The 14,210-nt window shown below is 38.9% G+C and overlaps 1 protein-coding gene across 1 annotated transcript; it reads left to right on the top strand.

Annotated features, from left to right (window-relative positions):
• Positions 1 to 1,217: 1,217 nt before the first annotated feature.
• On the top strand, positions 1,218 to 11,685 carry LOC131130758 (insulin-like growth factor II). The gene is made up of 4 exons (XM_058074654.1): positions 1,218 to 1,475; positions 2,163 to 2,313; positions 3,513 to 3,694; positions 8,378 to 11,685. Exons 1-4 carry the CDS (start codon positions 1,386 to 1,388, stop codon positions 8,615 to 8,617), a joined length of 663 nt encoding a protein of 220 aa, XP_057930637.1. The 5' UTR covers positions 1,218 to 1,385; the 3' UTR covers positions 8,618 to 11,685.
• The last annotated feature ends 2,525 nt before the right edge of the window (positions 11,686 to 14,210 follow it).

Raw genomic sequence — 14,210 nt, 5'->3', positions numbered from 1 at the left:
GGTCCAAGTTCCTGGCAAAAAGTCAAATTCATTTCCAGTGAGGACTGCTCTTTGTCACTGATTTATTTCAATACTTAAAAAAAAAATTATATAATATATATATATTTTTTGTTGTTTTTTTGTCCCGTCCAGCCATTGAGGCAGAGAGTATTGTTGATCTAAATGCCCTTACATGCTTAACAGATTTGCTCTGTGTAAAAATAAAAATAAAAATAGTATAAATCAAAAATAGTATAAATAGCATAAATAGTATAAATAGCATAAATAGTATAAATAATACAAATATATATAAATAATAATAAACACAAACAAATAAAAATAAAAATAAAAATAAAAATAGTATACATCAAAAATAGTATAAATAGCATAAATAGTATAAATTTAGTATATTTCATGATGACACACCAAAGAGAAAAGCGAGAGAATACAGTATGTCCACACCTGTGACTAGTCACTGCTCCATGCAATACATCTCTCAGCCACAAGATGGTGCTGTAAAACAATATTAACGCGTCTGGCCCCACAGGAACGGAAAGACCTGCTGTTGAACCCTTATTATGCACCTCTAGATGTCAGTGTGAGGATGACAGTATCCCCTTCATCCTCATCTGCTTATATAATGGAGATACTTCATTATTAAAAAAAAAGTTTGCCTTCTTATTTATGAGTCACTCACTTCAGTTTGTTGACGGTGTAAGGAGTCAATGGCTTAGCGAGTGATGTCATTTCATTTCAATTAGACATCCTTCTAAGGTCACGGTGGGTGTTTTTTTTTATTTTTCTTACCTCTCCCCGTTTTTCCATGCAACGCAGGGGGGGAGGGGGGGGGCTGCACCTTCAATGACCCCCCCACTCCCGGACTCCCTGAGCAGTCACTGCATCACTATCCTCCTGCTGGAGACTGCGCATCACTTCTCCTTGACATTTTTATGACGTCACCACAATGTTTCGACAATGGATCGTAAAGAATTGATTCGATACAAAGAGTCGGATACCGTGCGTAAGATTCACATCGGTGCGTAAACAATGATGGATGTTATAATGAGTGTTTTTTTTTCTTATTTATACACTTTCGTGTAAGACATATACATGTTTTTTTTTGAAACTATGCGGTGAGGAGAAAGGAGGAGCGAGGGGGTGGAGTGTGTGTGTGTGTGTAAGTGGGCGTGTTTTGGTATATAATACTTCTCCCTGAGAACTTTTGCCTGTCGCCTCGGTCTCTGGGACAGCCTCTCACCACATCATCTAACTAACAGACCGGGAAACTAACTCACCTGAAAACACACCCAAGCAACAAAGTAAGGCCTGATTTTTTTTTTTTTTTTTTGGGTTTGGTTTTCTTTTGTGGACATTTTGTTACTTACTACTACTACTGCCCGACTGACATGGAGACCCTGCGATCCAGACACGGACACCCACTCATCCACAAGTCACTTTGCCTCACCTGCAGAAAAACGCAGCACAGCAGAATGGAGGTAAGCAATATTTAAGGAATACTTTTACGCACTTTATGAAGCTTTAATTGACACTTTAACTTCCTTATAGAATATATATGAATATATTGTGCAAAAGTAATGGTACATATATGTCACGTGGGGTGCATGAACTGAACATTTGTGGTGTTTTTAATGAGAAAAAAAGGATCACAGTATAGGAATTTATTCCGTGTGCTGTTTGATGCCGGACTTGGAGCAAAAACAGCTGGTCTTATTCGCCGGCAGAAGATAGGGGGCGGTAGGCGAGGGTCATTGAGCTCAATAAAGAGTCAGCAAAGAGGAGGGGGGGGGGTGGATAAGTGCTGAGTCTTGCTTTTCTGATCGTTAACTATCGAACAGCCACACTTGCAAATTCTGGCATGTTGTGTAAGACGTTAAAAAAGGACACAGTTTTACTTATTCCGTTTAGTAGAATCATTTATTCCCACTCAAGGTGCCGGATTGTGACGATTGGGTGAAAAAAAGTGCACAAATGCGCATAAAAACAAAGGTTGTTTTTGAGTTCCCGGCAATTGTGCGGCGTATAAAAACAAAAAGCTAGCTGTCATAGTATTTTTTTTAAATTATTTTTCCATGTTATTTGTAATGTAATGGTTGTATATATATATATTTATGTATATATTTATGTTTATGTGTGTATGCGCGCCTGTGTGTGTGTGTTTACAGGTCAAGATGATGTCTTCATTCAGTCGTGCGCTACTCTTTGCACTGGCACTCAGCCTCTATGTGGTGGAGATGACCTCGGCTGAGACGCTGTGTGGGGGAGAGCTTGTAGACGCGCTGCAGTTCGTCTGCGAAGACAGAGGCTTCTATTTCAGTACGTTTATTGTGCGCGTAAAAGCGCTGCGTAATTGTGTTTTTGCGTAAAAACTAAAAAAAAAAAAAACAAGGGATTTGTTTGTATAGGTGATACTATTTACTGAGGGGGGTGGTGGGGGTGTAAGTGGGGGGGTCACAACAACACACGCACACACACAATGACTGAGAAGGAGTTGTGTCTTTAAGTGTAGAATGGATGCAACTGAGCCTGCGCGCTTCACTGTACCTCTCATTGCATATGAAAGGCAGTCCAGCCGTGAAGCCATAGTACAGCACAATAGGGTACTTGTTTACCAGTAAAGTAATAGCCGACCAGGAGACCACCAGGGATGTTTCCATGGATGTTTTTTTTTTTTGTTTGTTTATTTAAAAAAAAAATAAATTCTTGCAACTTATGTGACCCAATGATGGGAAAGCCTATAAATAAGGCATTGTGTGTTTGTATTGTGTTGGCTTGTTAATCCCCAAGTGGATTAGCTGCTGTGACACACATCCGTAGATATTGGAATACGCACAAAAAAAAAAAAAATTCACCTTTGACAAGCGAGACAAGCAATTTCTTTGTACGCCGCGTTTTTCCTGCAGATCATTATCCAATTTAGATCCTTCTCTTCTTTCTCCCGTGGTTCTCTTCCCGCAAATCTAGCTCCTCGTCTCGTGAGATTTCCCCCAACATTGTATGTGTGGGGGGGAGGGGGGGTGTGCTGGAACTTCAAACGAGCTCTTTATTGATCATGAATGGCGTTCCCGTGTGGAATAATTCAAACGCTCCCCCACCACCATCAAAACCACCTTTCACCTTATTCCGTGTTTTTCTTTTTTCCCGTCATTACTCTCTTCCTCTTTTGATTTGCATTCACCTCCCGTGTTTCAACCCTCCCTCCCTCGCCGGCTATTTTCTCTACCTCTCCATGCCCCTCCTCATCTTGGTAATCTCTGCTGACTTGACGAAGGACAAGGTCAAATACGACGTATTTGCTCACCTCCGTGTTTACACGTCGCTCATTAACGGACTCCAAAGATTATCTCCTCCAAAGCAAAATATTTGTTACCGTTGCTCATAGATTTCCTTTTATCCTCTTTGGATTGTAATCCCGCCAAAACAACCTAGTTTCATTCGGGATGAGACTGTTATGTTCGACCTTCTTTGTCTCACCGTCTTCTTCTTCTTCTTCTTCTTCCCGTCCCCTTCCCCAGGTAGGCCCACCAGTCGGGGAAACAACAGGCGCACCCAAAACCGCGGGATAGTAGAGGAGTGTTGTTTCCGTAGCTGCGACCTGAAGCTTCTGGAGCAGTACTGCGCCAAACCGGCCAAGTCGGAAAGAGACGTGTCGGCCACGTCGCTGCAGGTCATTCCAGTGATGACGCCGCTAAAGCAGGTAGGCCTCACCCGCAGCAACACGCCAGTATGGGAACCGGTGGGATCCTGGTCCCTATCTGGCCTGGGATCATGTTGTACCTGTGCCCCACCCCTATGTCCCTGACGTGGTACGGACCCAAATGTACGCAGACTGCTCTATCAGGGTAGATGATGGAAAGATAAGCAAAGTGCTGACTGGCATGGAAATCATCCAGACGGGAAAATGGCACACACAAAAACACTACGATCAGAGACTAAGATATTCCATTATTAGATGGATGGATGGATGGATGGATAGAGAGAAAGAGAGAGAGAGAGCTAGATAGATAGATAGATAGATAGATAGATAGATAGATAGATAGATAGATAGATAGATAGATAGATAGATAGATAGATAGATAGATAGATGGGTGGATGGATGGATAGATAGATAGATAGATAGATAGATAGATAGACAGATAGATAGATAGACAGATAGATAGATAGAGAGAAAGAGAGAGAGAGAGCTAGATAGATAGAGAGACAGAGAAGAGAGAGAGAGAGCTAGATAGATAGACAGCGAGAGAGAGAGAGAGAGAGATGAGAAAGAGAGATAGATAGATGGCTAGATGGATAGATGGAGAGAAAGAGAGAGAGAGAGATGAGAAAGAGAGAGAGATAGATAGATAGATGGCTAGATGGATAGATGAATAGATGAATAGATGGATAGATGGATAGATAGATAGATAGATAGATAGTTAGATAGAAAGAGAGAGAGAGCTAGAGAGATAGAGAGACAGAGAGACAGAGAGAGAAGAGAGATAGATAGATAGATAGAGAGAGAGAGAGAGAGAGAGAGAGAGAAGGAGAGAGAGAGAAGATAGATGGATGGATGGATGGATAGATAGATAGATAGATAGATAGATAGAGAGACAGAGAGAGAGAAGATAGTATAATAATAATAATAATAATAATAATAATAATAATAATAATAATAATAATAATAATAATAATAATAATAATAATAATAATAATAATAATAATAATAATAATAATAATAATAATAATAATAATAATGTGAATATTCTATGAAGAAGAATGTACAGCATAAATAGTAATTAGCATAAATCATTTCAATAATTCAGAATAAAGAATAATAATGTCAAGTTTATTAGTCATGGATCTGTCAACTCTCCCAATGTTCCGAGTATTCCCAATCCGTGTGGTCAAAAAAAAAAAGGAAAAACACTCAAGAGTCTCCTCACACATGCGGGTGTTTGTCTAAGTGTTGGACTGAGGTCACATGACGCAGCCATGGCTCCCTTCCCAACCTTACCCAATCCCTGCCAGCCTTTTATGCCTGGTCATGCTGCTATGCTAAATACTAAATCCATATTCAAATGACCAGGACACAAACCTAACGTAACCGGAGACCCGAGTCCGGGGGTCCAAAAAAACCCCCCCAAAGGTGACTCCAGTAGGGACTTAGTCCGGACATGTCCCTGGTTTGTCCGGGCGGGGAAAGTTGACGGGTAGATTCTGCACTGAGGGCCAGCTGTTCTTAAGCTATTGAGCCAGCCTGAAGTGAATGAAGGGGGGTGGGGGGGGATAAACACTCTTCAAGTGGCGGCACCAAAACAAGCCATTCACACGGAGCGCTGCCTACAGCCGCATAAATTTTCAGCTCCCCTCTTTGCTACCGTTTCTACTTTTCCCTCATTTAGCGGGATTTATGTTGTTATTCAGTCGGTTGTGGTTTACTAGTTTAGCGCAGTGATTTTCAACCACTGTGCCGCGGAATTATTCAATATCACTTTTTGTAATTAATATTTATTAATCATCATTTGCAAATATTATGTTAATAGCCATTATGTCAATAGTTTACATGGGTTATTTGCTCAAACGGAAAGAATTGAACAGGGATGGAATATTCCTTTAACCCAGGGGTCTCAAACTCCATTTACCTGAGGGCCACTGGAGCTAGGGTCCGGGCAAGGCGGGGTCGCATCACGTTTAAAAAAAAAAAACAACAACGCATTTATTAAAAACAGAAAAATATACAAACTTTTTCAGTGCTTTGGTTCCGATTTTCCACAAGAAAAGCTCTGCTAAAACATTCCACTGTTCTCAAATATCTTCATTTTTATTTTTCTATACACAAAATAAGATGAAAAATAAATAAATCAAGAATAAAGAAAATCAATCAGTAATAAATAAATATAATAATAATAATAATAAAACAGCAAATAATAAAAAATAAGAAAGCACATATAGTTGGTGGGTAGACAAATGATTTTTTTCATATTAAAATGAACAAAGCATTATTAGAGCCCTGTAGACATGACAAAACACGACTATAGTCACATTTATACTCTTTTTATTTACAACATATTGCGCAACTGCAGGGTCTTGAGACACATGCTAACTCGCAAACTAGAGAGCTAGCGACCTAAACTGTAGCCTTCGAGTTATTTCTTTTCAACTTAAATAGCCAAAAACTTACCACTTCCACACGGATAGAGAGGATAACTATTAACAGTTATTTAACCTTTAACATGAACATGAATCAAACGTAATCATTTTTTCTGGGTACATGATACCATACAGCATCCATATCAAACTTGCGCGGGGCCGCACTAACATTAAACTTTCATATCAAGGCGGGGGGCCTGAAACTAGTGTCCTGCGGGCCACATTTGGCCCGCGGGCCACGTGTTTGAGACCCCTGCTTTAACCAAAACGGGAAGCTGTCAGACTGCGTTCTTCTTCGTGGTGTTTTTCTTCTTCTGTTGTTTATTGGCGGTTGGCAAGCAGCTTTCGTGTGCATTAGCGCCATCTGTGAAACAGAATCTAAACCCTTCTATACTTTATTCACAAGTGCAGTTTTATTAAAAAAAAGAAAATATATATCTATATAAAACATGTCCTTAGCAAGATTGAATTTGATCTTTTCCTGTTTAAATTGATCCCGGGTGCGTTCTTTCAGCGCATGCTCAGATATGACGTAACACGCAGATCCACACGTTCTTCACTTTTAAAAATGGAGGCCAGCAATCGGCACTGGACTAAGTAAAGTTTGTTTTTGATTCAAACTAAAATTCCAAGACTGGAGAGACGAAAAACTGACAATACGGAGTTATTCCAACAAGTGAAAGAAAAACTCAAGGAAGCTGATATCACGTGATGTTGGTGTTTACGTTTTACTGGGCATGCCCTATTGATATCTATTCTGGTTTGATTTTCACGGCGCATGTAGACAAGAGATTGGAATATTCCTTTCCATGGATACCATTGTTTCCCGAGAAAGGTGATTGGGAAAGAGAAAAAGTGTTGATGTAAAAACGTGGCTACTGTGGAGTGTCTGTGGTGTAAAGACTGGCAGAGCAATGGAATATTGGTCCGTGTGGCAACACCTACCTTGTTCCTCCCATAGACTTATTGATGCACGTGTGAGGTCGTGGTGACATTTTGGAACATTTTTGGTTCTTGGTGTGCCACAACATTTTTTGTAAAAAAATGTAAAAAAAAAAAACTCAAAAAAGGTTGAAAAACATTGCTTTAGCGCAGGGGTGGGCAAACTACGGCCCGGGGGCCACATCCGGCCCGCCAAGTGTTTGAATACGGCCCGCCCAATCTTTCAAAAGTATTTCATTTAAACTCAACATACAACCTGGCATCATGGCCTGAGCCAACCTTTTGATGGTTGTATCAATTTCGTTGTTTGACATGGTCTGTTGTTTACAAAGTGCTCCTGAAAAAAGGGACACAAGCACATAATAATAATAAAAATAATAATTATTATATTATTATTATAACTCATTCATTCATTCATTTTCTACCGCTTTTCCTCACGAGGGTCGCGGGGGGTGCTGGAGCCTATCCCAGCTGTCTTCGGGTGTAAGGCGGGGTACAACCTAGACTGGTGGCCAGCCAATCACAGGGCACATATAGACAAACAACCATTCACACTCACATTCATACCTATGGACAATTTGGAGTGGCCAATTAACCTAGCATGTTTTTGGAATGTGGGAGGAAACCGGAGTACCCGGAGAAAACCCACGCATGCACGGGGAGAACATGCAAACTCCACACAGAGATGGCCGAGGGTGGAATTGAACCCTCGGTCTGTGAGGTCTGTGCGCTAACCCCTAGACCACCGTGCCGCCCTATTATTATAACTATTAGGATTATTATATTTATTATATTAATGCTAATTATTATATTAATTATATATAATAATATTGTTATATTTGCATATTTTATATAATAATAATATAATAATTATTATTTAAATTTTATTTTAATTATTATAATATTTTATTATTTTTAAAAAATATTTAAATATAAATATAAAATAATAAATAATAATAGCAGATTGCATGACAATTTTACAGATACAATAATACCAGGTGGACTGTTACGTGTAAAATATATAGTCTGCCCCCCCCCAAAAAAAAAAAAAGTTTGCCCACCCCTGCTCTAGCGGGTCGTTGAGTGGGCGTATACGATGCCGGCGCCCGCCCCTTCCTTTTCACTGAATGTTAAAGAGGCAGAACTAAGCGCTTGTTGACAGCTTAACCAAAACAAGAACCGACGCTGTTATGACTCTCGCCGCAATGAGAGCGATGTTAGATTCCCGTTTGATTAGCGAGACAATAACCGAAGAAAACAAACTCACATCTTATTCATTTTTTTTCTTTTTATTTTTACGCCACAATAGGAAGTCCCGAGGAAGCCGCATGCGCCCGTGAAGTATTCCAAATACGAGCTGTGGCAGAAGAAAGCAGCGCAGCGACTCCGGAGAGGCGTCCCGGCAATCCTGAGAGCCAAAAAGTTTCGGAAGCAAGCGGAAAAGATGAAAGCCCAGGAGGAAGCGACCTTCCACAGGCCCCTGATCAGCTTGCCCAGCAAACTGCCGCCCGTCTTGCTCACCACGAACAACTACGTCAACCACAAATGAGAGCCCAACCTGCCAGACAAGAGTTTGGGCAAAAAAACAACAAAAAAAAAGCCTAGGGGATTATAGCTTTGTCTCTGACGTCATTTCTGTGGCAGTTCTCTTTGACCTCCCCTGCCCTGCCCTGTCCGAGCCAGCCAATACCCCCCCTCTCTCCAACGCCCCTCCACTACTTCTTGACCCCCTGGCCCCCTTTTTTTTTTCTAATACTCCTCGAACCCCATCACCCTCCTCCGGAACACAAACATGCCTTCACATTCTTCCTGTCTGAACTTTTTCGCTAGCTCTTTCAGTCACCGACACACAAAAGGCACAAACACAAATGATGAACAATTCCGCCGAACGCCATTCAGGTGGAGACGTAAGCAAAAAAGAGTCAATGGAAAAAGGGAGAAGAGAACATGAAAGAACATCTGTGGTTTGGAAGTGTCAAGAGGACACCCGACGGAATGTTTTTTTGTCCTTGTGGAAAACAACTCAAAGCGACGAGAAGCTCGCATGACAGAATCCGTTCCACTTTTTTTTGTTTTTTTTTCCTGAGGCGAAAAAGAACCTGTTTTTTTTTTTTTTTGCACCTCTACCTATAAAGGGACTTCCACACTGTAAGGAATTATTTTGTAAAATTAGATTCCTGTTCCAGCACCTTTTGATCACAAACAAAACGCAGAAAAGAGTCTGCAGAATTGCACATTGCCACGGATTACGTCAAAGTAAAGAAAAAATAAATGGCACTATTTTTTTATGAACAATGAACGTGTAGCTTAAAAAAAAAAATGTCATGGTGCTAGCTTCAGGAAAGGACTTAAAGAAGAGGTTGAAAAGCACGTTTTTTTTTTTTTTTTTCCTTTGAATGAATTTATTACAGCTTTCCGTTTTAAGGAAAGTGAGACTCTAAAAAAAAAAAAAAAAAAAAAAAAAAGGAGGTAAAGTATATGGGGCGGGGGGGCGCTCCTGGCGGTGGCGACGTCAAGGGGTAATAAGTGTCACTGAGAAACTTTTGGGGGCGAGGACGGCATCAAGGCGGCTCACAGGAAATACAAGCGACTACCGGGGACACCAGACCCTGTCCCGCCGGTCCTGCCTGTCTGTGTGTACCCCAACACCCCCCCCCCCACCCCTGCAAAGGCAGACAGACTGGACACAGGGAACATAAATACGGGACACTTGTGGACCGCCCGGATTGGGACAGTACAACGCTTCTGGGAAAGTACTTCCTGTTTACTGTGGCTTTGCGGACTGCTTGGACAGGAAGTAACATGGCATGGACGAGTGGGATAATTGATGAGGATTCTACATATTTTAGTTTTTTTTTTTGGTTTTTGTTTTCTTTTCATATCGATATTTCAAAGAAAAAAGAAGAAAAAAAAAAAGGAAAACCCTGTCTGTTTCTGGTACCATGACATTCCTGTTTTTCCATGTTAGGCATTTTTTCATGGTAATGTTCTGTTGTGTTATTTTACTTTTCCGTTCGAAAGAAAGGCACAGAAATTCCGATTCAAAGGGAAAAAAAAAACAGCAATAATGTCAACTAACATTTATTTTTATTGTATATCAGTAGTATTCACATGCTTTTTGCCTGAAACAGATACTTGAATATATCTATCTATATATATATATATGAATATAGATATATATATGTATATGTATAAATATATATATAGATATATAATTAGTTTCCAGGGACGTTGTGTTATTTCCTTTAGTCTGAGCTGTATCTTGCGTAATGAGCCGCCAAGCTTTTTTTTTTTTGTTTGTTTATTTGTTGAAATACAAATAAGGGCACTGTATAAAGGCATTATTTATTTTGTTATAAAATATATTTGAAAAATTGGTCCAAATAATATGCGCAGCACTGATGCTCAACTGACGGATTTATTTTGTATGATCTCTGTTTTTTCCAATTGGAGCTGTAAGGCTTTTTTTTTTTTTTTGTAGATGCTTTGTACCAAAAATAATGTCCTACCCCGCCATACCCAAATCCACGCACCCACCCGTACAGTTATTTTAAATGAATACTTTAACAGGAGCATGTAGTCGGAATTTTGTAGGCATGTTATGTCACAGAAATAGGTACATACATATTCGGAATAATAACAGGGAAAATCGGGATTACAGCAGCAGAGTGACTTTTTATGAATTTAGTTTTATTCAATCCACTTTGTTTTCAAGCCAATTTTAGTATTGATGGCGCGGGAATGTCGAGTCCTCGATATCAAATATGTATTCATTAATTGTGCACAATATCCTACAAGCTTTTAAGTATTTTTTTTTTTTTGTCTGTGTGGGTTGATTGGATCAAATGTCACTACAGGGTCTTAACTCGCACAATACGCCTTTACCCCCCCTCCCACCCATTCCACCCCCACCCCAACAAACTCACTATGACAATAACATCATCCTTCTAGATATCCGACATTGATCTCGATCATACCAAGCACTACCTTCACTTCCTGCCGTCCTACCATGATTATTATTGTTATTATTATTATTTTTCTTTTTTTTTATAAAGGGCTATTGGGTCGAACCATTTTTAATGCAGTCATAGGATTCAGGTAAAGAAACAAACGCTCTGCAGGGAGGAGTGTGGTTGTTCCTAATAAGACATCATTTCGTTAATGACACATTACCACTTCCTCCTAAAAATGAGTCACGTGTCACTCAAAACGGTATCACTAGTACCGAGGACTTATCGACGATATTTATGCATTTCCTGTCAGAGATCTTCCATATCTTTCCTCGATTATATTCTTCTATCGTGCAACAAGGCAGACAGTGCAATTATTATGATGATGATGATAATTATTATTATTATATGCTGGGACTGCATACATCCACTATTGTAATGCTCAAACAGGCTACTTTAGTGTCGCTGAAAAAAATGAAAGACAACCACTTTTTTGGTAAATATGAAGAGATATCCTGCCGAGCAACGGCGAACCTTTTTTCTTTGTCAGTCGCTCACTCAGCCTGTGTGTATTTTATTGATTTAACCTCCGCACGCTAGAACGTCCGAAATGCACAATTCATGTACTTTCATTTTTAATATCAATAAAAAAAAACATTTTATCAAACATCCGATGTGTAGAATAGTTACTCGACTGTATTTTGTGTTACGGTTGGAGGGACTTTTAGATATTCATTTATTCATTTTCTAACGATTTTCCTCGCGGGGGTGTGCTGGAGCCTATCCCAGCTGTCTTTGGGTACACCCTGGACTGGTCTCCAGCCAATCACAGTGAAGCCTGTGAGGCCTGCACACAAAAAACACTTGAAAAACAAACAAACAAAAAACATAAAAACAAACAAAAAAAACCCAAACAACATAATTTTACTTTAATTTAATTTTATTTTCTATTTTATTCATTCATTCATTTTCTACCGCTTTTCCTCACAAGGGTCGCAGGGGTGCTGGAGCCTATCCCAGCTGTCTTTGGGTACACCCCGGACTGGTCTCCAGCCAATCACGGTGAGGCCTGTGAGGCCAGCACACAAAAAACACTTGAAAAACAAACAAACAAAAAACATAAAAACAAACAAAAAACCCCCAAAACACAATTTTACTTTAATTTAATTTTACTTAATTTTTAACTTTATTCATTCATTCATTTTCTACCGCTTTTCCTCATGAGGATTGCGGGGGTGGTGGAGCCTATCCCAGCTGTCTTTGGGTACACCCCGGACTGGTCTCAAGCCAATCACAGTGAGGCCTGTGAGGCCTGCACGTAAACCACTTGAAAAACAAACAAACAAAAAACCCCAACAACATAATTTTACTTTAATTTAATTTTACTTAATTTTTAATTTTATTCATTCATTCATTCATTTTCTAACGCTTTTCCTCACGAGGGTCATGGGGGGTGCTGGAGCCTATCCCAGCTGTCTTTGGGCGAGAGGCGGGGTACACCCTGGACTAGCCAATCACAGTGAGGCCTGTGAGGTCTCAATTTTTAATTTTACTTTAATTTTTTATAAAAATATTTACCGAAAAGGGCGGCACGGCGGTCTAGTGGTTAGCGTGCAGACCTCACAGCTAGGAGACCAGGGTTCAATTCCATCCTCGGCCATCTCTGTGTGGAGTTTGCATGTTCTCCCCGTGCATGCGTGGGTTTTCTCCGGGTACTCCGGTTTCCTCCCACATTCCAAAAACATGCTAGGCGGGCAGCTGAGTTGTGAATATATTGCAGTTTTTTGAGGTTTTTTGGAAGGTGTACCGTAGGGAATACTGTTGCAGTAGTACATTCTGGTTGGGATGAATGCATGGATCAGGGATTCAGCGGCATTGACTCCTAAGATCAAATCCACATCCCGTACCCCCATGTTAGGTTATGTAGAGACTGGAAATGCTTCTTTGTTTATGTATCCTTTCACTGACTTGTGACCACTTCGGTGTCAGCTGGGAAAAAGCTCCACTAATAATTGAACAAGTTTTGAGGAGTGATTGGCATTGATTCAATGAAAGAACGCCACCAATGGCTACCATATGTTACCTACACTAACAAAAACAACGTCTATTTTTAACAATTATATGAATTTTCCTGGTTATTCACCTGCATATTTGCAGTATTCACATTGATTTATGTAGCGTGTCCACACAACACAAAAAAGTAGTCACAAAGAGGCGATCAACAAGTTCAATTCCATGACATAATAATAACCTGTTAACTAAAATGGTTGCAAAGGTTTCTGGAGTGAGACGCTTTCTAGCAATATAGACGTCGTTAGGATCATCACAGGGATTACGTCACGGCCGCTCCAGTTGGTTGGCGTTTGTGTGATAGAGAGAGTCACAAAACAAGCTTCCAACTAAAAAGTTCTGCAGAAATTATTGCTATTATTACTATATTATATATACCATTATTATAATCCAATTAGTATAACCCAATTATTATAACATTATTGCATTCAGTTTGACCATTCCTTTAGAATGGCGTAAAAATTAGTCCAATAAGATCATGGGAATTAATAATTTTAAAAATGTTAAAGAATGCCCATTATTTTTTACTATTGTAATTATTTATTATTTTATTATTATTTTATTATTATTATTTTATTATTATTCTATTATTTCATACACTATTTTTTTGTAAAAAAAAAACACCTTTAAGCCAACAGCAACAAAGACATGGATGATTTTGGGTTTTAGGTTGACATGATTGCTATTATTACTATATTATATATAATGGCGTAAAAATTAGTCCAATAAGATCATGGGAATTAATAATTTTAAAAATGTTAAAGAATGCCTATTATTTTTTATTATTGTAATTATTTATTATTATTTATTATTATTTATTATTATTTATTATTATTTATTATTATTTATTATTATTTATTATTATTTATTATTTCATACACTAATTTTTAATAAAAAAACACCTTTACACCAACAATGACAAAGACATGGATGGTTTTGGGTTTTAGGTTTACATGATTGCTATTATTACTATATTATATATAATGGCGTAAAAAATTGTCCAATAAGATCATGGGAATTAATAATTTTAAAAATGTTAAAGAATGCCTATTATTTTTTATTATTGTAATTATTTATTATTATTTATTATTATTTTATTATTTCATACACTAATTTTTAATT

This window comes from Doryrhamphus excisus, chromosome 6 (assembly GCF_030265055.1).
Source record: "Doryrhamphus excisus isolate RoL2022-K1 chromosome 6, RoL_Dexc_1.0, whole genome shotgun sequence".
Lineage (NCBI taxonomy): Eukaryota > Metazoa > Chordata > Actinopteri > Syngnathiformes > Syngnathidae > Doryrhamphus > Doryrhamphus excisus.
The sequence above is the reverse complement of the archived record's forward strand: the minus strand, read 5'-3'. Positions and strand labels throughout refer to the sequence as shown.